General features: G+C 71.2%; 5 protein-coding genes across 10 annotated transcripts; 4 read left to right on the top strand and 1 right to left on the bottom strand.

The window, feature by feature from the left end:
- The first annotated feature begins 86 nt into the window (after window positions 1–86).
- Window positions 87–4,740, top strand: CCDC120 (coiled-coil domain containing 120). Of its 2 annotated transcripts, none has more exons than XM_074857611.1 (10): window positions 87–360; window positions 721–810; window positions 1,058–1,164; window positions 1,537–1,644; window positions 2,078–2,255; window positions 2,486–2,527; window positions 2,636–2,798; window positions 2,934–3,017; window positions 3,220–3,609; window positions 4,410–4,740. In XM_074857611.1, exons 2-10 carry the CDS (start codon window positions 762–764, stop codon window positions 4,480–4,482), a joined length of 1,194 nt encoding a protein of 397 aa, XP_074713712.1. In that variant the 5' UTR covers window positions 87–360; window positions 721–761; the 3' UTR covers window positions 4,483–4,740. The 2 variants fall into 2 exon arrangements, with proteins under 2 accessions (XP_074713712.1, XP_074713711.1); XM_074857610.1 differs by having other exon boundaries at window positions 89–360; window positions 2,910–3,017.
- A 983-nt stretch (window positions 4,741–5,723) lies between these two features.
- EBP (EBP cholestenol delta-isomerase) lies at window positions 5,724–7,232 on the top strand. Its single transcript, XM_074857619.1, has 4 exons — window positions 5,724–6,027; window positions 6,341–6,377; window positions 6,470–6,600; window positions 6,710–7,232. Exons 1-4 carry the CDS (start codon window positions 5,724–5,726, stop codon window positions 6,916–6,918), a joined length of 681 nt encoding a protein of 226 aa, XP_074713720.1. The 3' UTR covers window positions 6,919–7,232.
- A 733-nt stretch (window positions 7,233–7,965) lies between these two features.
- Window positions 7,966–13,284, top strand: OTUD5 (OTU deubiquitinase 5). Of its 2 annotated transcripts, none has more exons than XM_074857592.1 (9): window positions 7,966–8,856; window positions 9,282–9,375; window positions 9,485–9,549; window positions 9,967–10,123; window positions 10,586–10,734; window positions 11,250–11,435; window positions 11,535–11,736; window positions 12,072–12,185; window positions 12,631–13,284. In XM_074857592.1, the coding sequence occupies exons 1-9, from the start codon at window positions 8,281–8,283 to the stop codon at window positions 12,747–12,749; spliced, it is 1,662 nt and encodes a 553-aa protein (XP_074713693.1). In that variant the 5' UTR covers window positions 7,966–8,280; the 3' UTR covers window positions 12,750–13,284. The 2 variants fall into 2 exon arrangements, with proteins under 2 accessions (XP_074713693.1, XP_074713692.1); XM_074857591.1 differs by having other exon boundaries at window positions 8,021–8,856; window positions 9,285–9,375.
- A 1,033-nt stretch (window positions 13,285–14,317) lies between these two features.
- SRPK3 (SRSF protein kinase 3) lies at window positions 14,318–19,669 on the top strand. Of its 4 annotated transcripts, XM_074857587.1 has the most exons (16): window positions 14,318–14,366; window positions 15,328–15,385; window positions 15,886–16,004; window positions 16,092–16,200; window positions 16,284–16,371; window positions 16,455–16,542; window positions 16,661–16,767; window positions 17,088–17,247; window positions 17,331–17,356; window positions 17,497–17,632; window positions 18,029–18,265; window positions 18,635–18,732; window positions 18,894–19,001; window positions 19,113–19,182; window positions 19,250–19,342; window positions 19,451–19,669. In XM_074857587.1, the coding sequence occupies exons 1-16, from the start codon at window positions 14,327–14,329 to the stop codon at window positions 19,633–19,635; spliced, it is 1,722 nt and encodes a 573-aa protein (XP_074713688.1). In that variant the 5' UTR covers window positions 14,318–14,326; the 3' UTR covers window positions 19,636–19,669. The 4 variants fall into 4 exon arrangements, with proteins under 4 accessions (XP_074713688.1, XP_074713687.1, XP_074713686.1 ...); XM_074857586.1 differs by lacking the exon at window positions 14,318–14,366 and having other exon boundaries at window positions 15,107–15,385; XM_074857585.1 differs by lacking the exons at window positions 14,318–14,366; window positions 15,328–15,385 and adding an exon at window positions 15,487–15,791 and having other exon boundaries at window positions 15,867–16,004.
- Window positions 19,670–19,671: 2 nt separating this feature from the next.
- Window positions 19,672–23,969, bottom strand: IDH3G (isocitrate dehydrogenase (NAD(+)) 3 non-catalytic subunit gamma). Its single transcript, XM_074857593.1, has 12 exons — window positions 23,473–23,969; window positions 22,921–22,962; window positions 22,204–22,301; window positions 22,014–22,126; window positions 21,836–21,896; window positions 21,555–21,687; window positions 20,743–20,876; window positions 20,574–20,676; window positions 20,356–20,502; window positions 20,084–20,178; window positions 19,916–19,976; window positions 19,672–19,831 (listed from the first exon to the last, which is right to left on the bottom strand). Exons 1-12 carry the CDS (start codon window positions 23,812–23,814, stop codon window positions 19,751–19,753), a joined length of 1,410 nt encoding a protein of 469 aa, XP_074713694.1. The 5' UTR covers window positions 23,815–23,969; the 3' UTR covers window positions 19,672–19,750.
- Window positions 23,970–24,080: the final 111 nt, after the last annotated feature.

The following is a 24,080-nucleotide window of genomic DNA, read 5'->3' as shown; positions in this document are numbered from 1 at the left end:
GGGCCGCGGGGCTGAGGCAGGAAGCGCTGGGCCCCGGGGGGAGGGGAGCCGGCAGGAAGTGACATCACGGGGGGGAGCAGGGGGGACCCCGACACCCGCCCGGCCGCCTGCTGCCCGGGAAGGCCGCTCTCCCCGCCCGGACGCCTGGGTCCCTCTGGGGGGAGCCAGACCCCCCGCCCCCGGACGCCTGGGTCCCCCCGGAGCCGCCGGGGGGGGAGCGGAGCTGCCCGGACGCCCGGGTCCCCTGGGGGGGGTGCGGGGCTGACCCCCCCCCGGACGCCTGGGTCCCACCCAGCCGTGTGGGTGGCGGGAGCCCCCCCCGGCCACGCCACCCCCCGGAGCAGCGCCCGCGGGGTTACGGTAAGGGGGACACGGGGGGGGGGGGGGGAGGGGGGCTGCCCCAGGGCACTGTGGGAAACGGGGCTTCGGGGAGGAGGGCTGGGGTCCCCCGGGGGGGTCCAGGTCTGAGCCTCGCCCCCCCCACACCCCCGGGGGCCCCTTCGGCGGGAGGAGGGGCCGGGTCCCCCTGGGGGGTGGGGACCCCCGGGCGCCTGGGGGGCGGGAGGGGCCGCCCCGGTCCCTGGGGAGGGGCCGGGCAGGCGGAAGCGGGGGAAGGGGGGGACCGGGCCGTGACCCCCGACCCCGGGGCAGCGGGCGCCTGGGGCCCCCCCCGGCCGCCTGGGTTCCCCCCTGGCCGCCTGGGTTCACGGCTCCCCGCAGCGCCCGGGGCCGATGGGTGCCGGCCCCCCGCCCGCCCCGAGATGGAGGTGAGGGGCCACATCATCCCCCCGGGGACCTACAGCCCTGCAGGTACGGTGAATCCCGACCTCTGACCTCTGACCCCGCCCTGTTCCCTCGTGCCCTCTGACACCGCGGTGTCTCCCCCCACCCCACTGTGCCCCTGCCTCCGTGGTGCCCCCCGACCTCTGCCCCCCGGTGTCCTCTGCCCCCCGGTGACTTGCGGCGACCCTGAGCTCTGCTCCCCGGTGACCCCGGTGTCTCTGACCTCTGCCCCGGTGCCCCCTGACCTGTGCCCCCTGACCTCTGCCCGGCGCAGGGGCGCCCACGGGGCGGCTGCAGGAGCTGCGGGAGCGGCAGCGGGGGCTGCGCCAGGCCCTGGGGCTGCGCCTGCGGGAGCTGCGGCGCCTCTGCCTGCAGGAGGCCGTGAGTCACCCCTGACCCCTGACCTGACCCCCCATCCCTGTTCCACGCCCCCCCCCGGGGACCCCACCCCAGAACACCCCGATTCACCCCTGATCTCTGACCCCCGGGGTTCCGCCCCCAGCCCCAGCACCCTCCAGCCCCCTGGGACCCCCCCGGGACCCCCCCGCTCCACCCAGGACACCCGCGGAACCCCCTGTCCACCCCCCTGCTCCCCCTGGGACTCCTATAGCCCTCCCCAGACTGCCTTAGCCCCCCCCCCTCCATAACCCCCCCAAGCTCCCTGGTCCTCCAAAGCTCCCCTTCCCCTTCTGGAGGCCCCCAGACCCCCCACCCCAGCCCCCTGGCCCCCCATCGCCCCCCCGCTGTGCGCAGGAGCTGACGGGGAAGCTGCCCCCCGAATACCCCCTGGAGCCTGGCGAGAGGCCCCAGCCCCCCCCGCGCCGCCGGGCCGGGGGTCCCCCCCGGGGGACCCTCCCTGAGGTAGGCAGTGGGGAATGGGGGGGGGGGGGGGCGCTGGAGGGGGGAGCAACGAGGGTCTGGGGGGTGGCGGGAGGCCAAAAATGTCCTTCCCCCCCGCCCCAGGGTCCCTGGCCCCATCCCGCCCCCACCCGGGTGCGTCCCCTCGTGGGTCCCTGCCCCCCCGGGGTGACCCACGGTGGCTCCCGTACCCCGTCCCGTCCCCTCGTGTACCCCGATGGCGCCCCCCGCGTGTCCCGTGGCTGTCGCCACACTGCTATGGCGGCCCCCAGACCCCACGCGGCCCCCGGCCCCCTCGTACCCCGGCGTGTCCCGCGGCGGCCCCCGTACCCCCATGGCGGCGCCCCTAACCCCCGCGGCCCCGCGCGGCCCCCTCCGGCCTCGTCCGGCGGCCCCCGCGGCCCGGCCCCGCCGTGCCCGATCCCGGCTCCCGCAGGCGGCGCGGGCAGCCCGGCGGGAGGTGGCGGTGCAGCTGCAGGTGGTGGAGGCCGCCCGGCGCCTGGCGGCCGCCCCGGGGCTGCCCCCCGAGCAGCGCCGCCGCCGCCAGCGCCTGCAGGCCGACGCGGCCCAGCGGCTCCGGCAGCTCCGCGCCCAGCTCGGCGCCGCCGCGCACGGTGAGCACCGGGGTGGGGGGTCCGAGGCGGGGGATCCCCAGGGCACCCGGGGAGGAGCTGGGGGGGCCCAGAGCCCCGGGGGGCGGTGGGGAGCTCTGAGGAGAGCCCGGCCTGGCGCGGGGGGCTGCGGAGGGGCTGAAGCCCCGCGGCGGGTCCCCAGATGGGGAGGGGGCAGGTTTGGGGGGACCCCGGAGGCACTGACCCCTGTCCCCTCGCTTTGGGTCCCTCAGATGAGAACGGGTCCCTCTGCGACCTGCCCGCGCTGGAGAACGGTGAGTGCCGGACCCCCGGGTGCCCCCCGAGGGCTCTGCCCGGACGCCCACGTCCCCGCGGGGGGGGGGCCCCTGGCCACCGCGTCCCCACTCTCTGTGTCCCCACAGGGGCCCTCCCGGGGCTGCCCCCACCCAAGCTCCCCCCAAGCGGAGCTGGTCGCCCCTCGCCCCCCCGGGCCGGATCTGGTAGCCCCGACCGCCGGCCGCCCTGGGCCCCCGATGCTCCCCCGGGGGGACCCGGCCGCCGCAGCTCCCTCGCCAGCCCTGCCAGGTGCGTGTCCCCCCGCCCCCAGCCCCCCTAAGGCCTTTCCCACCCCGTGTCCCCTCCCAAACGTCCTGGGGGGGGCCCCCAACCCCCCTGACGGGGTGCTGCGGCCCCCAGCCCGGCACGGACCCTGCCCCGCAGCGCTTCCAGCTTCGAGGGCCGCAGCGTCCCGGCCACACCCGTCCTGGCCCGCAGCCCCTGCGCCCGTGGGCACCCCCTCTGCCGGTGAGCGTCTTGGGGGGCTGGGGGGGCACGGTGGGTGGGAGGTGGGGGCTGGGGGGCAATAGTAGGTCCTGGGGGCAGGTTGGGGGGGTGCGTGGGGCAATCGCAGGGCGCGGTGAGCAGGGTAGGGCCATGGAGGGCGGGTGCAGGGGGCTTTGGGGGACTGCAGCCCCTCTGTCTCACCCCGTGTCCCCCCTCTTCCCAGCCCCGAGGTGCCGGGGCTGCCCCCCCGGCCCTGGTCGGGCAGCCAGGACTCGCAGCTGGGGGGGCCCCCGGCACCTGGCCCACCCCCGCCGGCCCCCCGCACCCGCCGCAGCAACAGCTCGGAGGCCTTGATCGACTGGGGGGGCCCCCCTGAAAGCGCCCCTGAGGCTGCCCGGGGCCGGGGGGGCCCCCCCTCAGCCGAGCAGCGCCGCAGCCAGAAGTGGCTGGCGCTGGAGGGGCTGCGGGACTGGTACCTGCGGCACACGGGGGCCCCTCCGGCAGCACCCCCCGGCCCCCGCCTGCCGCCCCCCGGCCCTGCCTGGCCCCCCCGCCGCCGTGACCCCCCCGGCCTGCCCCACTCGCTCAGCTACGCCGGGGCCCTGGCGCCCAGGTATGGGGCGCCCCGGGGGTACCGCATGCCCCTCTTTTAGGAGGGGCATTGGGGGTAGGCCCCGGTTTGGGGGCATGATGTGAGCAACCCGCCCCCAAGGAGGCTGATATCACCGGTTTGGGGACCCCCCCCGTCCATTGGGGACCTCCAGACGTCGTCAACTTGAGGACAAGGAGGGCCTTGATTTGGGGGCACCAGTAGCTCCAGTTTGGCTCCTCTCTTAGTCCTTCAGGGACCCCTAAATGTCCCCAAATTGGGGACTCCCACTTGGAGACCCCTGACACCCCACAGAGTCCCCTCAGGGGACACCCTAAATGTGCCCCCTTTGGGCCCCCCCAACCCTCCCCCTTTGGCCCTACTCCATGGGGACCCCCAGAACCCCCCAGGTGCCTCAGTTTGGGGTCCCCCAGCAGCCCCACCTTTGAGGTCTCCCCAGGGTGGGGTCCCCTCCCCAGTTTCCCTCCAAACCCCCATTCTGGGGCTCCCCCCCACCCCTGGCATTCCTGCCCATTTCTGGGGGACATTTCTCCTGCCCTTGTTTTTCTTTTCCTTTTTGCTTTTCTTAATTCTGGGAGTGGGAGGATGGGGGTCCCGGGCGGAGAGGGGGTCCCCATCCCCAGGGCTTTGGGTTGTCCAGGCAGAGGGGGCGGGGTCCATGTTTGGGGGGGGCTAATTGCTGTTTCTTTTCTTTCTCTGTTTTTTCTGTTGTCTTCTCATTTGTCGTCATTTTTTCTCTGTATTTCGTTTATTTCTCTTTATTTCTCTTTTTTGACATCTGTCCCTGCCCCTGCCACCCCCAGGGCCTCAGGGGACCCCCCTGCGGCCACCCCCGCCACCACCACGGACCCGCAGCCCCCCGGCACCCTGGTCTGACCCACAAATCCAAGGGGTCACACCCCCCGGAATCACTCCATGCCCCCCCCTTCCCTTGTGTGGGGAGGGGTCCCCAGATCTGGGTGGGGTGCCCCTAAATTTGGGGGGAGCCCCAAAGCCGGGGCCTCCCTGGCTGCTCCTGGCGAGCTGCTGGTTTCTGGGGGGGCCCCCGTCACATGCCCCCCTCAGGAGAGGGGGTCTGGCGGGGTGGGGCGAGGGAGGGCACACAGCTGGGTTCAATACAGGGACCTGCTGCCACTGCTTTGCCTGGCTCCTTTTTGGGGGAAATGCTGCTGGTTTGGGGTCCCTCGCTCGCCGTATAGCTCCTGTACGGCCTCGGGGGTGGGTTCCTACATATTCCAAACATCTCCAGGGGTTGTCGGTGTGGCCTGGAGTGGAGGGGGGAGGAAGGGGTCCCTACACATTTTTGGGGAGAGCTGTGCCTGGTATGGGGGCTGTGCGCAGTTCCTATATGGGTTGGGGAGTGGATTGTGTAGTATTTACATGAGTCTGGGGGGAGAACTGTGCCTATATGGCCTTAGATAAGGCTGCAGTCAGATGGTTTATAGAGCTCTGGGGGGGTCTGTGTGTTCCTGGGAGGGGTCCATCTGGCCCTGTATGTCCTGGCAGGGCAGGTCTGCAACCCGGGGGAGGTCATATGGCCCATATAGATTTCGGGGGATACATACAGCTCCTGTACAGCCCCGGGTGGGGTCTGTGTGCTGCTGGTACATCCCGGGGGGGTCCATGGGGGGAGCACAGGGCCTGTGTATGGTGGGGGGTGCTGCCCCTGGCCCCTCTGCACGGGAGGGGGCACCTCGCTCCATGGCGAGAAGCCACGCCCCCATCAGGCCACGCCCGCTAATGGCTAGGCCACGCCCCCAGTGAGGCTCCTCCCCCTGGCCCCACGTCTCCCCAGCGGCGGGGGCGGCCAATCGGCGGGCGGGGCGGTGGGCGGGGCGCGCCGCCATTGGCCGGCCGGGCTGTGGCGCGCTGCCCATTGGCCGAGGGGGCGGAGGCGCGGCGGAGGGAGCGGCGCGGCAGAGCGCGGCGCGGCGGCGCTGAGGTGAGGGCGGCAGCGCGGCGGGGCCCGGCCGGTGCTGGCGGGGAAAAGCCGCGGGGGCCCGGCCGGTAACGGGGGGCGGGGGGGGGGCGTCCGGGGCGGGGCCGTGTCCCCCCTCCCTCACCTCGCTTCCTCCTTCCCTCTCCCACAGCTCAGCGGCGACCGTAACGGCGTTGCCATGGCGACGACGGTGCATCCCTACTGGCCGCGCTCCCTGCCGCTGCCGGGCTACGTGGGCAGCGCGCGCCCCGGCTGGCAGTGCGCGGGCGCGGTGGCGGCGGCCGGGGCGGGGCTGCTGGCGCTGGGCTGGGCGCTGGGCGGTGCCGGGGGCGGTGCCAGGGGCGGGGCCTCGCGGAGCCCCGCCCGCCGCCTGGCGCTGGGCTGGTTCCTGATGTGCGCGGGGGTGCACGGGGTCCTGGAGGGCTACTTCAGCCTGCGGCACCGGGAGCTGCCCGCCGCCACCGGGCTGCTGGCCGACGTCTGTGAGCGCCGGGCGGGGGCGGGGTGCCTGGGGCGGGTAACGGTGGTCGGGGGAGGCTCTGGGGCTGCTAAGGGGGATCTGGGTTCCCTGGGGAGGGTCCCCATCGCCTGCGTCCCTTTGGGGAGGGGCCCCCCGGGGCACCAGTGGGCCCTGAAGGGAAAAGGGGGTTCCCTGGGCATCGTGGGACGGGCGCACCTGGGTGTCCCCGGGCCATGGGGCGGGGCTGGGAGTCCCCTGGATGGCTGTGTCCCCTGCGGGGTGTGGGGGGGCACCCAGACGCCTGGGTCACCCCGCTAACCCTGCGCTGCCCGCAGGGAAGGAGTACGCCAAAGCTGACAGCCGCTACATGACGTGAGTTGCGGAGGTGGGTGGGGAGGGAGGTGTCCGGGGGACACGGGCATCCAGGCTGATCCCGCTCTGTGTGTGTCACCCCTCTTTTCCAGGAGCGATGACTTCACGGTTGCCATGGAGACAGTGACCGCCTGGGCCTGGGGCCCCCTCAGCTTCCTCACCTTCCTCGCCTTCCTGCGCCGCCACCCGACCCGCTACGTCCTGCAGCTCCTCGTCTCCCTCGGTACACCTGGGACCCCCACGCACCTGGGGGAAGGGAGGTGAGGGGGGGGCCGCCCGTGTCCCTGCAGCCGCCCAGCCCTCCCCGACAGCATCTCCCTCCCCACGCACAGGGCAGCTCTACGGGGACGTGCTCTACTTCGCCACAGAGGCACGGGCGGGCTGGAGCCACAGCGACCCCCAGCCCCTCTACTTCTGGGGCTACTTCGTGGGGCTCAACGGGGTGTGGGTGCTGGTGCCCGGCGCCCTCCTGGCCGATGCCTGCCGTCACCTGGCCGCCGCCCAGCGTGCCCTTGACCGCCCCCGCCACAAAGCCCACTGAGCCCCGGCGCCTGGGTCCCCTGCACGATGCCCGGACGCCTGGATCCCGGCTGGGAGACCCCCTCTCTGCGGGGCTGCTCAGCATGAATTCGGCACGGTGGGGGCCTTGAGTCCCCAGGAATGGATTCGGATTCGGCGCGTGCCTGGATGCCTGGGTCCCCTCGGGGCATCCCTGGGGCCGTGGTCATTCCCCCCCAGCGAGAGCTTGGGGACAGCGGCCCGGGTGCCGGTGTCCCCTTGGGCAGGGAGGGGGGGGGTCCCACCCTTGTTACTGGGGGGGGTGCGATGGATTTTAATAAACCAGCTGAAAATGGAGCCGTGGGTCTCTGTTGGGGGGGGGGGGGGGGGGGGGGGGGGGGCAGGGCCCCCGCACGCCTGGAGGGAGGAGAGGGAGACGGGGCGTGGCCTCCGTGAGATTGACAGCTTTGGGGGTGGAGTCACGGAGACGGCTTCCATACTCGCCTCGGCCCTGCTGCTCTTCAGCCAATAGGAAATTAGGTCGCCTGCCGTGGCCAATGGGAGGGTGGGGTGGGCGGGGTTAGGCTCGGCCCAATCGCGGCTCGGAGCCTTCTCACTGCTCCCGCCCATCCCCGGCCCGTTGAAGCCGGATGGGCCAGCGGTCGCGCGGCAGCCAATCAGCGCCAGCGCTCTCCTTAAGTCCCGCCTTACCCGTGCGGCCCAACCAGCCTCCGCTCCCTCGGCGGCCCGGCCGCGCCGCCCAGTCAGCGCCCTCTCCTGCAGGAACGCCCCCCTCCGCAGGTAGCCAATTAGCGCCCGCAGCCTCCTCGAGCCCCGCCTGTCTCCCCACCACCCAATCAGAGCCCGCTCCGGGCGGCCCCGCCCGCCAGAGCTCGCCCCAATCAACGCTCTCTCCGTGCCGGCCGCGCCCCGCCCCATCCGCGCCCTCCTCCCGCCTCCAGCCCAATCCGCGGGCAGCCGCGTCGTCGCCGGGGCGACGCCGGTCCCGCCCCCTCCCCCGCCCTCCCTCCCCGCCGGCCTCCGCGCGGGCGGGACTTCCGGGCGGGCCGCCGGCCAATGGAGGCTCGGCGAGGGCGCCGCTGGCCAATGGGCACGCGGGCGGCGGGTGAGGCGGAAGCGCCGCGAGGGGTCAGAGGGCGCCGCTGTTGATGTTGACACGGGCCCGGCGGCGGCAGCGCCCCCGCCCGCGCTCTGCGGCCCGACAGCTCCGGCCTCGCCGCCGCGCACGCGGGGGGGCCTGGGCAAGGCCCCCCCGGTTCCGCGGGGCCCGCGGGTAGCAGCACCGTCCCCGGCCCACGGCGCCTCCCGGGGCTGCCGCGGCCCGGCGGGGCCTCCCGGTCCCCCCTCCCCGGTCTCCCCGGCGCCGCCCCATGCGCGCCCCGCAATGACCATCCTTCCAAAGAAGAAGCCGGTGCCGGCGCCCGACGGCGACGGCGACTCGGGCCCAGACGCCGGCCCTGAGCGCGGCGCAGACGCCGGCCCCGAGCGCGGCCCCGGCGGCGTGGGCGAGTCCGTTGGCCCCGGCGGGGTCGGCGGGCCGCGGCCCAGGGCTTCGCCGCCGCCGCCGCTGCGGGGCTGGGCCGGGCTGCCGGCCGCCGGCTCGCCCCCACCCGCCGGTCCCGGCGGCCCTGTCGGCGGCGGCCCCGTCACAGGGGACGGGCCCGGGTCGCTGCTGGGGCTCGAGGCGGCGGCGCTGGGGCTGCCCGAGCCCCGCGGGCCCGGCAGCGGCGGCGGCGGCGGCGGCCCCGGACACAGCAAGCGGCGGCGGCGCGGAGGGGCCGGGCCCAGTGGCGGCCCCGGCGGCGGCGGCCCCGGCTGCGGCGGCCCTGGCGGGATGGGGCTCGGGCTGGGGATGGGCCCCGGCGGCAGCCCCGGCCCCGACGAGGCGGGAGGCGGCTACAACAGCGAGGACGAGTACGAGGCCGGGCGGGTGGAGATGGACCCGGCCACGGCGGAGCAGGTGCGGGGGCCGGCGCCGGGCCGGGGGGGACCTGGAGGCACCGGGCCCTGGGGTGGGGGCAGGTGGTGGGGCGGGGGGGACACGGGCACCGGGGGGACCCGGGTGGCCTGGGGTGCTTTAGGAGCTGTCTGGGTTTCCCTGTGCTCTCACCCCCACGGTTGTGTGACTCACACGAGGGGATTGTCCCCTGCGGCATGTACCCCCCCCCCCCCCCCCCGGAACCCCCCTTGTCCCCTCTCCCTCCCGTGTGTGTGTGTCCCTGTGTCACACGGGGACCCCCGTGCTCATTGCGCTCATCCCCGCGAGGGGCGGGTGTCGGGGCCCTGCCGTGTGTGTCCCCGAGGGCCCCTCCCTTGCCCCTCGGCCCCCCCTCGCCCCCCCCCCCAGCATGCGGGTGCCAGCGCCAAGCCCGGCTGTGTCTCCAGCAGGAGCACCGGTTCGAGAAGGCGCTGCGGGAGAAGAAAGGCTTCATCATCAAGCGCATGAAGGAGGATGGCGCCTGCCTCTTCCGGGCTGTGGGTGAGCCCCGTCCCCCCCCACCCCAACACGGGGCTCCCAGGTGTCTGTGGGCAGAGGCTGACACCCCCCTCACTGTCCTTTTCTGCCTCCCTCGCCTGGGTGTGACCAGCTGACCAGGTGTACGGAGACCAGGACATGCACGAGGTGGTCCGCAAGCACTGCATGGACTATCTGGTAAGGCGCTGGGGGGCACTGGAAGGGAGCCGGGGGGCACTGAGGTGTGCAGGAGGGTGATGGCAGGGCACTGAGGGGTGCTGGGGGGCACAAGGTTATGCTGGGAGGCACAGGGGGATTGGAAAGAGGCCGGGGGACACTGGGATGTGTTGGAAGGCACTGGGATGTACTTGGAGGCACTGAGGCAGGCTGGGAGGGTGCTGGGAGCACTGGGGGTGACTGGGTTTCTCTCCTGCAGTCCTCCCCAATGTCCCCTGATGTTTTCTGAGGTCCCCAGTGTTTGTGGGGCTCCCGCACTTGATATCTCCGGTGTTTTTGGGGTGCTCTTGTTGTGTCCCCGTGCTCCACACCACCCCCCCGGTGCCCCTTGCCACCCTGGGGCTGCCCCGACATCCCCTGACGTTCTCTCGTCCCCAGATGAAGAACGCAGACTACTTCTCCAACTACGTGACGGAGGATTTTACCACCTACATCAACCGCAAGCGCAAGAGCACGTGCCACGGGAACCACATTGAGATGCAGGCCATGGCTGAGATGTACAACCGCCCTGTCGAGGTCTACCAGTACGGCACTGGTGCGTCCACCCTGCGGGGCCCTGGGGACAGCGGGGAGCGGGTCCCCGAGGCGCCACAGGCATCCCTGAGGCACTGGGAGGGTTCCCAGGGCGCTGATGTGGGTACTGTGGGGGTGTTCCTGTGGTTTTCTGGGCTTCCCCAGGGTGCTGGGGTGGGTCTCTGTGGTGCTATGGAGGTCCCAAGGCTGCTCTGGGGTCTCCAAAGTGCTTTAGGGATCTTTGGGGTCTGGGGGGGTCCCTCATGGTGACAATGTGGACTTCCCCAAGGTGCTGAGGGGCTTCCTGGGGTGTTTCTGAGGTCCGCAAGCTGCTGCGGGGGATGTCTGTGGGGTCCCCACAGTGGTGTGGGGGGCTCTGGGGTTCCTGTGGGTCCCCCGGAGTGCTGATGTGGGGTCCCCGGGTGTCTGGGGGGGTCCCTCTGGGGTGTCAGGGGGTGCCGCTGTACTGAGGGGTTTCCTGCAGAGCCCATCAACACCTTCCACGGGATCCAGCACAACGAGGACGAGCCCATCCGGGTCAGCTACCACCGCAACATCCACTACAACTCTGTCGTCAACCCGAACAAGGCCACTATCGGCGTGGGGCTGGGGCTGCCCTCCTTCAAGCCAGGGGTCAGTGGGGCTGGCGGGGGGGGGGGGCTGGGACCCCCATTGCCATGGGGTGGGGTGCCCTCCTTCAGCCCAGGGGGTCTCTGGGGGGGGGCCTGGGGCCCTTCCTGGCCTCCCCCTCCCTTCCCCTGTGGGTGGGACCACAGAGGGGGTGTGGCCACGATTAGCCCCACCCCCCAAGAGCCTTACACGAGGGGGTGTGTCTCAGTGTGGCCCTGCCCCCCAGCTGACAACATGTCATATTTGTCCATGGGGGCAAGGCCTGTGGGGGTGTGTCCAAGCATTGCCCCGCCCCACTTCTTGGGGTGGAGCCTTTTGGGATGTGGTCTAGCAGGGGGGTGAAGCCTGCTGTGAGGGCTGAGCCCTGGGGGTGTGGCCTCTGCAGGGGGCGGGTGCCCTGGTGTGGCCCCGCCCCTGCCAGCAGTTTGCTGTGGGGGCTGTGTCCGGGGGGCGGGGCCTTCCGGCGGATGGGGGCGTGGCTTCTGGGTGGGCGTGTCCTACCGTGGCCCTGCCCACAGCTGGCGGAGCAGTCGCTGATGAAAAGCGCCATCAAGACGTCGGAGGAGTCCTGGATCGAGCAGCAGATGCTGGAGGACAAGAAGCGGGCGACGGACTGGGAGGCCACCAACGAGGCCATCGAGGAGCAGGTGGCCCGCGAGTCCTACCTCCAGTGGCTGCGCGACCAGGAGAAGCAGGCCCGGCAGGTGGGGTGCCCTGGTGTCCCCGTCCCCCCCCATCCCCTGCCCACCCGGGAGCGGCGGTGGCCAGGGAGGGACGTGACGCGCCTCCCCCTGCCCCCGCAGCCCCGCAAGGCCAGCGCCACGTGCAGCTCAGCCACGGCGGCAGCGGCCAGCGGCCTGGAAGAGTGGAGCGGGCGCTCGCCCCGGCCCCGCAGCGCCGCACCCTCACCTGAGCACCCTGGTCTGCACCCCGAGGCGCCCGGCCCCAAGCCCCCCTCGCCCGGTGCCCCTCCAGCGGGCAAACCTCCCTCGCCCTGTGCCCCAGGTGGGTGCTCTTGGGGGCCGGGGGGGACAAACGGGGGGCTGGGGGACTCTGGGTGTTACGAGGTGCTGGGGGAGGTCAACTGGTTCTTAAAGGGAGTTTAGGGCCCCACACTGGTGGTTGGGGGGGCTGGGGCAGGAGGGACCCCCACGCTGCATGCTGGGGAGAGCTGTGGAGCTTCAAACTGGGAATTAGGGGGTACTGGGAGCCCCAGATCAGCTCCTGTGGGTGGGAAAGGCAAGGGGGTGTAGCGCGGTGTTGGCTGGGACAGGATGCTGCTGGGGGGCCTCAGGGCTGGTGTGCCTGGGCCCCCGCCTCACGCACCTGCCCTCCCGCAGGGACCAGCAGCCAGCTGGGGGCAGGTGGGGGCCGGGCCACCCCGCCGCTGGTGTCCCTGTACCCCGCGCTGGAGTGCCGCGCCATCATGCAGCAGATGTCCCCCACCGCCTTTGGTGAGCGGGGGCGGGACGGGGTCTGGGGGGGGGATTTAAAGGCGGGGGGAGGGGGGTTAGAATGGGGGTTTTGCTGGGGGTCTTGGGGGGGGGGATCGTAGTGTTGTGGGGGACGTTTTTGGATCAGGGGGTTATGTCTCAGTGTGGGGGGAGATGCTGAGTCACGGCTTTTGGTGGGGAATCTTGAGTTTTGGGGTTTCAGCTTGGCAGTGCTCTGGACTTGGGGGAAAACGTGTCCGGTGAGGGATCTGTTCCTTTTGCTGCGATGGGGGGGGGGGGGGGGGTCATGACACAAACTAATTTGAGGGGAGCCCCACAACATTTGTGGGGAGGGTTGCTGGCTCCACCCTGCCATGATGAGGCGTGTTGCCATCCCTTCTGGGTGATGCTGGGGGGATCTCGACTCCAACTTCCCCCCACTCTGTCGAATTTTGCGACTCCCCAGGCCTAAACGACTGGGAGGACGACGAGATCCTGGCGTCGGTGCTTGCCGTCTCGCAGCAGGAGTACCTGGAGACCATGAAGACCTCCCGCCACAGAGACCCCACCGCCGACAAAAGTTGATATTGAACCCCTGGACTGCGCCCCGGCCCCGCCCCTGCCGCCCCCCCGGCCCCCCAGGGACCTCTAGGTGCATGGCGGCCCAGGCTGTGGGGGGGCATTTTATTTTGGGGAACCCCCCCCTCCCTGCTTTCTGGGACGCCTCCCCGGGCCGGGGAGGGGAGGGGGACACAGCGCTGGACGCCGCGGGACAAACCTCGGCTCTTTTGGGGGAGGAGAAGTGCCCCCCCCTAATTACAGCTGGAAGGAAGAGGGGGGAATGGGGGGTTGGGGGGGAGGTGGGGGGCTCCTATTTTTTGTAGGGTCTCCCCTTTCTTTCCTGGTGGGATTTTGCTGTTTGGGGGGGAGGGTAGGGGTCCCCCTCTCTGCCCCCTGCCCCTCCCTGAGCATCCTGCCCCCCCACCCCCCACCCCCCCCCCCCCCCCCCCCGGACCCCAGGGCAGGGGAGGCTTTGGGGTGGGGCTGGGGGTGCTGCCCCCCGACACCCCTCCACCCTGGCAGCCCCCTGTGCCCTGTTATTAAACTGATGCCCAGCAGCCCCCCGGCCCTGTCTCTTCATGGGGTGGGGGGGCTCATCGCCCCCTTACCCTGCCCCCCCCTTTCCCCAGGGCAGGCTCCAGGGGGTCCCCAGGCCCTTTGGGGGTGGGGGGCTGTATGTTGTGGGGAGGTGCAGGGCCCTTTTGAGGGGCGCTCTGCCCCCCGAGGATGGCTGCAATACTCCTTCTGGGGGGGTGCTGCCCTTCAGCCCTGGGGCAGTTTTGGGGTGCCAAAGCCGTTGGGGGCGAGGGGGGGCAAAGCTCTTGGGTGGGGGGTATCCGGCCTGCTGGGGGGGAGCACTGGGCCCTGCTGGTTGGGACCCGCCGCCGTTTTCTGGGGGCCCGGGTCTGGTTTTGGGGAACATCTCGCTTCAGCTGGGGTTTATCACGCTGTTGCCATGGTTGCGCGTCGCGGAGCGATGACGCGAGGGGCGGGAGCCAATCAGCGGGGGGGGGCGGGGTGACGTCACTTCCGGCGCTCTGAGCTGGGGAGCAGGGTAGGGTCGCGGCCGTGCTGCCGCCTGGGACGGGCGGCGGGTCCCCGCGGGCCGCCGGTGGCTCCGGCCGGTGCCGGCCTCACCGCCTCTCCGTGACGCTGGACCCTGCGCGTCGCGTTCTGCGCCCGCCGCCGGTTCCCGGGCGGTTCCCTGCCCGCAGGCGGTCCCATCTCGCCCTCGTGCTCGCGGCCGCCGCAGGGCCCTCGGCTGCTCGTTTTCGGGCCAAAAGGAGGGGTTTTCGCGCTCCTAGTAGCGTCCGGACCGCAGCTGCTGGCGGAGGGCGGTGCGCGGTGGCTCTGCTCGCCCCCTGAGGCGATCGCGCGGCGTCTGTGGGGTTTCGGGTCTCTCGGGGGCGCCGGAAGCTCCGGCCGCGTCCTGCGGGCGCACGGGCCTGAGCGGCGCCGTCTCCATGGCGATGGGTGGGCGGGGTAAGGGGCGTGGCCGTGCCCGGGGCGCGGCTCCCCATTGGCCCGTCGGCGCCGCGGTGGTTTCCCGCCCCTCGCTCCCCGCGGGGGGGCGGCGCATGCGCAGAGCTGGGGCGCGCAGCATGGAGCTGCGCGGGGGGGCGGCGGCGGGCGCGAGGAGCGGTGAGGGGAACGGGGCAAAGGCGGGAGAGCGGCGGCTTCGGACCGGGCTGCGAGGGGAGAGTGGGGGGTCTCGGCCCGGGGGCCTGCGGGGGGGTCCGGGGGGGCGTTCTGAAGGGAAGGGGGGGTCGTGTCGGGGGGCTTGTGAGGGGAAAGTGGGGGTCCTAGAGCCGGGGGGGGCGTTGAGGGCCCTCGGAGGCGTCTTGAGGGGGATCGTGAGGGAAACCCGGAGGTGCCGCGACCGGGGGCGTCTCAAGAGCAGAGTTAAGGGGGTTTCTGAGGAGAAACAGGTGGTTTCCGTGGTGGGAAGCGTTTGCAGGTGTCCCGGGGGGGGGGTCGTGAGGGGAAAGTAGGGGTCCCGGCGCTGGGAGGTGCGTCAGGGGCGTCCTAAGGGGGATCATGAGGGAAACCTGGGGGTGTCACGACTGCGGGGGATCTCGAGAGTGGGGTTTAGGGGAGTTTCAGGGGAGAAACAGGTGGTTCCCGGGGTGGGAAGGGTTTGTAGGTGTCCCGGGGGGGTTGTGCAGGGAAAGCGGGGTCTTGGGGCTGGAGGCACCATTCTGAGGGGATTTGTGAGGGAAAATTGGGAGTCTTGGGACTGGGGGGGGAGTTGGGGGGATTCCAAGGGGGTTTGTGGGGAAAAATGGGAGCACTGGGGACATGTAGGGTTCAGAGAAGAGGTTTGAAGTTTTTTAGGGTGTTTTGTGAGGACAAAGTAGGGGGATCTGGCACAGGGGAAAGGTGGGGGGTGTCCGGGGAGTAGCTTTTGAGGAGTTCTGAGGGAATTTCTGGGAAGAATCAGGTAGTTCCTGGGGGGAGCGGAGGGGTTCTGAGGGAGAGTCTGACGGGAGAAGATGGATCGGGGGGTGGGGGTAACACGGAGCCCCTGTGGGGTCGGCTGGGGGGAGCATGGGGGGTGCCTGTGGTGCAGGGGGCCCTCATGACCCCCCAGCAACCCCCCCAGATCCAGGCAAAAGAAAGAAAAAGCGCAAAAAGGACAAAAAACAGAAACTGCCCACACGGTGAGGGAGGATACCAAGGGGGGGGCAACGGGGTCCTGACTCCCCTAGAGCCTCACGGACCCTCAGGGTGTGGGGAGAACCAGCGGAGGGTGGGCTGGAGCTTTTGGGGTGTTCCTGTTCCCCAGGGGGGACAAGCCAAGCCCCCTTTGGTTTGGGGGGGGGGACACATTCCCAGGGCCACCCTTCCCCCTGCGAGGGCTATTTTTAACCCCGTGGTGCTTGGGGCCGTGAGGTCATTTCTATTTTGGGGGGGTGATGTCCCAGCGTGCCTCACACCCCCACATGCTCCGTCCTGTGGGTCCTCTGGGACCTTCTGGCACTCCTGGGACCATTCCCCCCTCTCCTTTCCCTCTGTGGGACCACCCTGTGGGCCCCCCAGCATGGGGGAGACCCCCGAGGGGACCAGGTATGGGGGGGGAGGGGGGGGGGCGGGCAGGCAGGCACCTGGGGGTGCAGGGAGTCCGAATGCCCGGGTTCCCAGCCTGGCTCTCCCCTCTCAGGACCCCCAGCCCCCCTGGAAATGTGTCGCCAGAGCCCCCCCCTCCCCTGCCACTGCTGTCGGAGGGACTGCTGGGCTCTGACGAGGGGGAGCAAGAAGACCCCCAGGATTACTGCAAAGGTGGGGGTGCCTGGAGGCCTGGCTCTGCGGGGGGGGGGGAGCCCTCAGGCACCAGACTCTTCCCCTCTCCTCTCTGTGCCCCCCCAGGCGGGTATTACCCCGTGCGCATCGGGGACCTCTTCAACGGGCGCTACCACGTGGTGCGCAAGCTGGGCTGGGGGCACTTCTCCACCGTCTGGCTCTGCTGGGACATCCGGTGAGTGCCCGGGCCTGGGGACCCCCACGGGGGTGCGGGAGGGTCTGGGGGGGCTCCCCCAGACTCCTGGGTCCCCTCCGCAGGCAGAAGCGGTTCGTGGCGCTGAAGGTGGTGAAGAGCGCGCCCCAGTACACCGAGACGGCCCTGGACGAGATCAAGCTGCTGAAATGCGTGAGCGCGCCTGGCCCCCCCCTCCTGCAGGGACCCCCAGAGACCCCCCCTGCCCCCTCCAACCCCTCGTAACCCTCCCCCAGGTCCGCGACTCGGACCCCAGCGATCCCAACCGGGAGAACATTGTGCAGCTCATCGACGACTTCAAGATTTCAGGGGTCAACGGTGTCCGTATCCTTCTGGGGACCCCCTCTCCTCCCTGGGGTGGGTCCTGGGGGGGGGGTGGCCCCAATTCCCCGCCCTGTGGGGGAGTCCCAGATGTGTGGGTGCTCCTTGACCCCCCCCCGAGATGTGTGCATGGTGCTGGAGGTACTGGGCCACCAGCTCCTGCGCTGGATCATCAAGTCCAACTACCAGGGGCTGCCCCTGCCCTGTGTCAAGAGCATCGTGCGACAGGTGAGGGCCCCCCCGTCCCCCCAGCCTGCAGAGACCCCCCCACTTCTCCCTGGGACCCCCATATCCCCATGGCACCCCGAACGCCCTGCCAAGAGACTCCCCAAACCCCCCTGTCCCCACAGGAACCTCAAGTGTTCTCTCTAGAGCCCAACAATGTCCCTATGGGCTCCCCCAGATCCACATGGGGACCCCAAATGTCCCCTGTAGATCTCCCCAGACCCGCCCCCAGAATCCCCCCACTGGAGGGGGGTTACTGCAGCCCCTGCCAGTGCCAGGGCGCCCCTCCTGATTCGGGGGTGACCCCCGGCATTGGGGCACAGGTGCTGGAGGGGCTGGACTACCTGCACACCAAGTGCAAGATCATCCACACGGACATCAAGCCCGAGAACGTGCTGCTGCGGGTGGGGGAGCCCTTTGTGCGGCAGCTGGCGGCCGAGGCTGCGCGCTGGGCCTGGGGGGGCGGCCCCCCGCAGAGCGCAGGTACCCCGGGACCTCCCCGACCCCTGGGACCCCCAGTCGGGGTAAGGGGGGGGCTCATCTGACACCCCCTTTTCTCTGTGCAGTGAGCTCCGCGCCCCAGGATGTCCCCGTGAGTGTCTGGGGCGGGCGGTGGCCCCTGGCCCTCGTGCGCTGCCCCGCACGTGCCCCCGCATGGCTCCTCCCACGGGTGCGTCCCCCCCCGTGCGCCACTTCGCACCCCCACCCGGCCACCCCGCTCCCCCGTGGCAGGAGGGGCTCTCCCGTGCCCAGCGGCGGCGGCGACGGCGGCGGCAGCGGCGCCACAGCCGCCTCTTGGCCCAGCACCTGCGGGACCTGGAGCACCTGCAGGAGACTGGGGGATCACTGGGGGACCCCGATGACGCCGGTGAGTGCTTTGGGACCCCCGGGGGGGAGCTTGGGGTCTCCTGGGGCACGGTGAGAGGATAACGGGGGTCCACAGGGCAGGATTCGGTGGTTTCTGGGGTGGCTGTGAGGTGGATTGGGGCCCCTAGGGCAGCTCTGGGGGTCCTGGGGGGGCAGGGGGCATCAGCCCCAGAGAATGATTTTGGGGGTCCCTGGGGGTTGGTTTTGGGGGCTCCATGAGGGCTGGGAGGGGTCCCACCAGGCTTCAGGCCCCCTGAGGCTGGGACGGGGGGTCTTGCAGGGAAACCTGGCAGCTTTGGGGCAGCGGAGGGGGGAGTTTGGGGTGTTGACGTGGCCATCCCTCCCTTTTGGGGGGCTCCTGGGGTTTGGGGGTCTCAGTGTCTCCTCCCTCCGGCAGAAGCACCCCCCCTGGACCCCGACGAAGGGGGCAGCCCCCCCAGCGGTGCCTCCTCCTCGGGGGTGCACACCCTACAGCCCGGCGGCTCCAGCGATGGGCTCTCGGGGGGCTCCTCCAACTCGGGAGGGGCCCCCCCCCGGCGCCCCCCCAGCCCCAGCTCTGCCTCTGACTCCCTCTTCACCCCCACCTCCAGCTCACTCATCTCAGGGGGCTCGGGGGGGCCCCCCGCCCCCCTCGGTCAGCAGGGGAGGCCCAGGGGGATTTGGGGGGGCAAGTGGGGTTGGGGGGAGGGATTTGGGGGGCAGGTGGAGTTGTGGGGAGAAGCGAGGGGCAACTGGGGGTCCTGAGGGGTGGTGGGGACAGAACTGGGGGGCAGTTAAGAGTTGGGGGGGGGAAATTGGGGGTGGAGGGAAAATATTGGGGGTCTGGGGGGGGTTGGAAGGTAGTGGGGGCTAGGGGAGGACTGGAGGTCAACTGGTGGTGCTGGGAGACAACATGGGGGTGCTGGGGTGGTCTTGGGGGGGCACCAGTGGGGGTTCTGCGGGGGGCTGTGGGGGGCTGGGGAGGATGGGGGGCCCCGGTGACGTCCCTGCTGCTGCCTTGCAGGTGGGGGGCTGCCGGGGGGGCAGGAGAACCCCCTGGACCCCTGCTGTGCCCCCCGGCTGCGCGTCAAGATCGCTGACCTGGGCAACGGCTGCTGGGTGGTGAGGGGGCGACTGGGCGGGGACGGGCAGCGGGAGGGGTGGTTTGGGGTGTCTTTCAGCATCTCTGGGACAGATGGGGGGTTGGGGGCGGTCAGTGGGGGGTTTGGGGGTGCCCCCACCCCCAGGCAGAGGGTGACGTGCTGCCCCCCTGCCCCCCCCAGCACCGGCACTTCACCGAGGACATCCAGACCCGGCAGTACCGCGCCCTGGAGGTGCTGCTGGGGGCGGGGTACGGGCCCCCCGCTGACATCTGGAGCACCGCCTGCATGGTGAGGGGCTGCGCACCCCACGGCGGGCCCCAGGGCCCCCCGCCCCCTCCTCATCCCCTCTGCCCCCTCCTCATCCCTTTCTGCTCCCTCCTCATCCTCCTCTGCCCCCAGGCCTTCGAGCTAGCCACCGGCGATTACCTCTTTGAGCCCCACTCAGGGGAGGACTACAGCAGGGACGAGGGTAGGCGGGCGTGGGGCGGGGGGTGGGGCTAAGGAGGGGCGGGGCCTGACCCACTCTGCCCCCCCAGACCACATCGCCCACGTGATGGAGCTGCTGGGGGAGATCCCACGTCACGTGGCACTGGGGGGACGCTACAGCCGGGAGTTCTTCAACCGCCGTGGTGAGGGAAGGGGCGTGACCAACAGCTGGGGGCAGGGCTATGCAAATTATGCCCCTGGGGCGGGGCCGCAGGGGTGGGCGTGTGCTTATGGTGTGGCCCCGCCCCCAGGGGAGCTGCGTCACATCCGCCACCTGCGTCCCTGGGGGCTGCGGGCGGTGCTGCAGGAGAAGTACGAGTGGCCCCGGGGTGCGGCCGCCGCCTTCGCCCGCTTCCTGCGGCCCATGCTGGCCTTCGAGCCCGCCCGCCGTGCCACGGCTGCCCAGTGCCTGCGGCACCCCTGGCTGCGGCCCTAGCCCGGCCCACCAATAAAAGTGTGTCCTGGCCACAGGCAGGGTCCGCTGGGGCTTTATTGGGGGCGGGGGGCACCTGGCGCCATCCCGCCCGCCCCCCGGGGGTTACCCGGGGGCGCTACGCGCGGGGCAGGTGGGAGATGATGCTCTGGACGGCCCCCGAGGTCGTGCCCTGTCCCCCGATGTCGGGCGTGTGTGTCTGGGGGAGGAGGCGGCTGTTGGGGGGGGGGGGGCTCGCAGTGGCCCCCCCCCCCGACAGGCGCTGAGGGAGGGTGGGACTTACCCGCGGATCATCCAATGAGGCGAGGACAGCCCGGCGGATGGTGGAGGCGTGGCCGTGCAGCCTGTGGGGGCAGCACAGGCCACGTCAGCAAACCCCTCACCCAGCCCCTCCAATGGGGCTCTGTGCCTCCAGAGGAGGCCCCGCCTGCCGCTCTAGGCCCCGCCCCACCGTAGGTGGTCCAGCATCATGCAGGCGGCCAGCAGCGCGGCGGTGGGGTTGGCGATGTTGCGGTTGGCGATGCTCTTCCCCGTGTTACGCGTTGCCTGTGGGGGAGTGGGGGGGTGACCGGGGAGGCCCCGCAGTCCCCAGGGCACCCCTCGTGCCCCGGGGACCCCCCGCTCCAGTCCCAGAGCTCCCAGTCTGCCCCGTCCCCCCCAGCACCCAGACCCCCCCTGGCTGTAACTGGGGCCGGCCCTGCCCCATGCCCTGCCCAGACCCACGGTCTCGAAGACGGCGTAGTCATGACCGTAGTTGGCGCCAGGGACAAGGCCAGGGCCCCCCACCAGCCCGGCGCAGACGTTGTTGACGATGTTGCCGTAGAGGTTGGGCATCACCATCACGTCAAACTGCTGCGGGCGCGACACCAGCTGTGGAGGAGGAGGGGTTGGTGGAGTTACTGGGGTTACTGGGAGGGGCGGGGCGGGGCGGCCGGGCCCACCTGCATGGTGGTGTTGTCCACGATCATGCTGCGGAAGCTGATCTCGGGGTACTCGGCCGCCACCTCCTGGCAGCACTGCAGGAACAGCCCATCCCCCAGCTTCCTGCGGGGTGGGGGTGGTCAGCGGGCGCTGCGGGCTCCCGCAGGGCCCCCCCCGCCCCCCACGCACATGATGTTGGCCTTGTGGACGGCAGTGACGGAGCGGCGGGCGGCAGCGCGGGCCAGGCGGAAGGCGTAGTGGGCGATGCGGCGTGAGCGCCCGGCCGTGATGATCTTGAGGCTCTCGACCACCCCGGCCACGCTCTGGGGATGGGGCGGAGCCGTCAGGGACTGGGGGCGTGGCCAGGCGGGGGAGGGGCGGGGCTATACGGGGGAACACCGGGCCTGACTGAAAGGGGCATGGCCTCCAGTACTGTCAATCACAGGGGTGGGACCAGCAGCTGGGGGCATGGTCAGGAGTGAGGGGTGTGGCCAAAGCAGTGTAAGGATGTGGCCATTACCGTGGGGGCGTGGCCAAGGCATCATACCCATGTAAGGGGGCGTGACCAAGTCAGTGTAGGGGCATGGTCATTGCCCGGGGGGGCATGGCCAAGGCATCATACCCATGTAAGGTAAGGGGGTGTAGCCAAAGCAGTAGAGCTGTTTTTCAGGGGGGCATGGCCAAGGCAGTGTAGGGGCATGATCATTGCCCTGGGGGTGTGGTCAACACATAACTATATAAGGGGTGTGGTCATTGCCCTGGGGGCGTGGCCAAGGCAGCATATCCATGTGCATGGGCGTGGCCAATGCAGTAGAGCCATTTGGGGGGCATGGCCACAAAAATGTAGGGGCGTGGTCATTGTCTGGGGGCGTGGCCAACATATGCCCATGTGAGTGGGCATGGCCAAGGCAAGTACCCATGTGCAAGGGGCATGGCCCCATCAGCTGTCAATCACACTGCTGGGGCGGGGCCAGGATGTGGGGGGCGGGGCCATGTCCCACCTCGTGCTCCAGGCTGCTGTACTCTCCCTCGGTGTTCTCCCGCACGATGAGGATGTCGATGTCACGGTGCCGCGTCTCCACCCCGGGCAGGCTCTGGCAGTGGATCACGTTGGCGTACAGGTCCAGGCTGGTCCTGCCCCACCCCAACACGCAGGTCAGGCTCCAGCAGGTTCCTGTTCCCCCCAGCCCAGGGCCCCGCTGTCCCCCAGTTCCTGTCAGCCCCGGAGGCTCCACAGCTCCCAGTGTCCCCCAGTTTCCCCCCAGCACACCCTGTCTCTCACCGGATGAGGTTGTTACGGGACTTGTGGCTGGGCGGGAGGTTGTGGTTGGTCTCAATGTTCCCTGGAGAGGGGACAGACAGGACAGGGCTCAGGGTGTCCCCATGCTGGCAGAGGGGTCCCCAAGCTGTGGGGGGGGTGGGGGGTGGGGGGGGGGGGTGGTCCTTGGCCCCGTGCTCACCTTTGAGGGCAACGCCGTTGCGGCGGATGGCCATGATGGCGTTGTGCACGTCGTCCTCTGGCGCCTCAGCACTGACCCGCACCTCCTCGAAGTCCACGGGCACACAGGCGTGCCTGGGGGCAGGGAACGGCCCACACACCTGGGTCCCGCAGACAGACCGGGCGCGCGGGGGCGGGGAAGGGGCACCCACCTGAACACCTCCTTAACGTGCAGCATCAGCTCGGGGCCGATGCCATCGCCAGGGATCAGCGTCACGGTGTGGCGGCCGCCATACTTGGCCGGGGGCGGCTGCGGGGACAGCGGGTGGGTAAGGACTCGGGCGTCTGGGCCACCTGTCCCTCTCCTCCTCGCCCCCCGCCTCCCACCCGCCACCTGGGGAGCGCAGGCATCCAGGCGCCATCCATGCAGACCCACATGCCCCCCCCCCACCTCCCCACATGCTTTTGGGGTCACCTCCCCTCTCCGGGTTCCCACCCCCCCGGTCTGGCCATACTCACGATGCTGGGCTGCTGCAGGGGCAGGCGGCCGTGGCGCGGGGGAGAAACGGGGGCAGTTAGTCACGGTGACAGCAAATGGGGGGGAGCGGAGAGAGAAGGGAGCCCCCAGGCAATGCCAGGGCCCCGCCACACCCAGCCTGAGAATCCCCACGGGAAGAACAACCTGCTCCACCCTTACGGGCCCCCAGCACCCTGGCAGGAGACCCCGGAGTAACCGGCAACCCAAAGCAAGGAGCTTGCAGCCCCTGTCATGCCCCAACCTCAACGCAGAGGCCAAGGGGAGGCCCCCGAGAGGGGACAGGATGGGTTTGGGGACCCCCCGCTCCACGGTCCCTGTCTCCCCCCCGAGTGTTAGAGGGCCCTGGGGTATGAGGGGGGCAGGGGGAACCCCCCCCAGAGGGGGCACTTACGGGTGGGAAGTGGCGCCGTTCGGCATCGTGGGAAATCCACGCCTGTGGGGGGAAGGGAGAGGTCACAGCCCGGGGACCCTGGACCCCCCCCAGGGACCCACGGCCCCCCCCAGGGTGGGTCCCCCCAACTTTCGGCCGGCCGCAGAGGATTCTGGGATTGCACACCCCCACCGCCCCTCCGCTTTGTCACCCCCCCCCGGCAGCGGTTCAGGGACAGGGACCAACCTCCCCTAGAAATACCAACCAATCAGCGAGGAGGGCGCTGCCCCGCCCTGCCCACCCGCTCGGCGCACAGCTAATCGCCATTCGCGGGCCCGGGCGGCTCCACTGCGGGAACCAGTTAGAGTCCGAGCCGCCTCACGACTAGTCCCGCCCCACCGTGCGCCGGCTCCAATCAGGTCGCCATAGTCCGCCCGCGCACCGCCCACCCGCGAGCTGGCCAATCACAGCGCAGCAGCCCGCCGCAGGCGCGGGGCACGCCTCCCGGCTCCCGAGGGGCCCGGTGGGGGGGCGGGACCGTCCCGCTGCCCAGCCCGCAGCCCCAGCACTCACCGGGCGCGGCCCCAGCACGGCTGGTACCCAGAGCCGCCGCGCCGCCGCCAGCGCCGCCGCCATGGCTCCTCTCCGCGATGGCCGCCGCGCCGCTCTCGCGAGATGTCGGCGCTGCGCGGGGACGGTGGGGCGCGGTGTCTCGCGAGAGCTCCCACCCGGTCCCCGCGCCCCCGCGCGCGCCCCCGCGCTGCCGGCAGCGCCACAGACGTCGCCGCGGCCATTTTGTGCCTGGGAGGAGCGGGGCGGTGGCGGCGGCGCATGCGCAGGGTGGCCGCGCGCGCTCCCCCGGAGGGGCGCGGGAGAGGCGGTGCCGCCCGCCATTTTGTCCCGGGCCGGTGGCATCCGCGATGGAGTCCTTCCCCTTGCCGCGCTTCATCCCCGTTTTGGGGCGAAAAACCACTAAAAGCGGCGGGGAGAGCCCAGACCGCCATCCCGCAGCGGTTGCCGTGGAAACGCCGCGGCGAAGGGCTCGCGGCTGGCGCGCTGCGCATGCGCCAGGCCGCGGCCGCGCCTGTCCTGGCGCCGCCTCCCCGCGCCACAGAAGTCGCGGCGGCCATTTTGTCCGGGCGCCGGCGGCACCGCGCAGCTGCGCCCTCGGCCCCGCCCAC

The sequence above is a fragment of the Strix uralensis genome, unplaced genomic scaffold, assembly GCF_047716275.1.
Source record: "Strix uralensis isolate ZFMK-TIS-50842 unplaced genomic scaffold, bStrUra1 scaffold_227, whole genome shotgun sequence".
Taxonomy (NCBI): domain Eukaryota; kingdom Metazoa; phylum Chordata; class Aves; order Strigiformes; family Strigidae; genus Strix; species Strix uralensis.
The sequence above is the reverse complement of the archived record's forward strand: the minus strand, read 5'-3'. Positions and strand labels throughout refer to the sequence as shown.

Coding starts and splice junctions, on each gene's coding strand:
- EBP (XM_074857619.1), top strand. CDS start 5,724: ATGGCGACGACGGTGCATCCCTACTGGCCGCGCTCCCTGCCGCTGCCG. Junction 6,028..6,340: donor CGGGCTGCTGGCCGACGTCT/GTGAGCGCCGGG, acceptor CGCTGCCCGCAG/GGAAGGAGTACGCCAAAGCT. Junction 6,378..6,469: donor GCTGACAGCCGCTACATGAC/GTGAGTTGCGGA, acceptor CCTCTTTTCCAG/GAGCGATGACTTCACGGTTG.
- CCDC120 (XM_074857610.1), top strand. CDS start 762: ATGGAGGTGAGGGGCCACATCATCCCCCCGGGGACCTACAGCCCTGCA. Junction 811..1,057: donor GGGGACCTACAGCCCTGCAG/GTACGGTGAATC, acceptor TGCCCGGCGCAG/GGGCGCCCACGGGGCGGCTG. Junction 1,645..2,077: donor CCCGGGGGACCCTCCCTGAG/GTAGGCAGTGGG, acceptor CGGCTCCCGCAG/GCGGCGCGGGCAGCCCGGCG.
- SRPK3 (XM_074857585.1), top strand. CDS start 15,641: ATGTCCCAGCGTGCCTCACACCCCCACATGCTCCGTCCTGTGGGTCCT. Junction 16,201..16,283: donor TGGCTCTGCTGGGACATCCG/GTGAGTGCCCGG, acceptor TCCCCTCCGCAG/GCAGAAGCGGTTCGTGGCGC. Junction 16,543..16,660: donor TTCAGGGGTCAACGGTGTCC/GTATCCTTCTGG, acceptor CCCCCCCCCGAG/ATGTGTGCATGGTGCTGGAG.
- IDH3G (XM_074857593.1), bottom strand. CDS start 23,814: ATGCCACCGGCCCGGGACAAAATGGCGGGCGGCACCGCCTCTCCCGCG. Junction 22,963..23,472: donor CCGTGCTGGGGCCGCGCCCG/GTGAGTGCTGGG, acceptor TTCCCCCCACAG/GCGTGGATTTCCCACGATGC. Junction 20,503..20,573: donor TGGACAACACCACCATGCAG/GTGGGCCCGGCC, acceptor CCTCCTCCACAG/CTGGTGTCGCGCCCGCAGCA.
- OTUD5 (XM_074857592.1), top strand. CDS start 8,281: ATGACCATCCTTCCAAAGAAGAAGCCGGTGCCGGCGCCCGACGGCGAC. Junction 8,857..9,281: donor ACCCGGCCACGGCGGAGCAG/GTGCGGGGGCCG, acceptor CTGTGTCTCCAG/CAGGAGCACCGGTTCGAGAA. Junction 11,737..12,071: donor TCCCTCGCCCTGTGCCCCAG/GTGGGTGCTCTT, acceptor GCCCTCCCGCAG/GGACCAGCAGCCAGCTGGGG.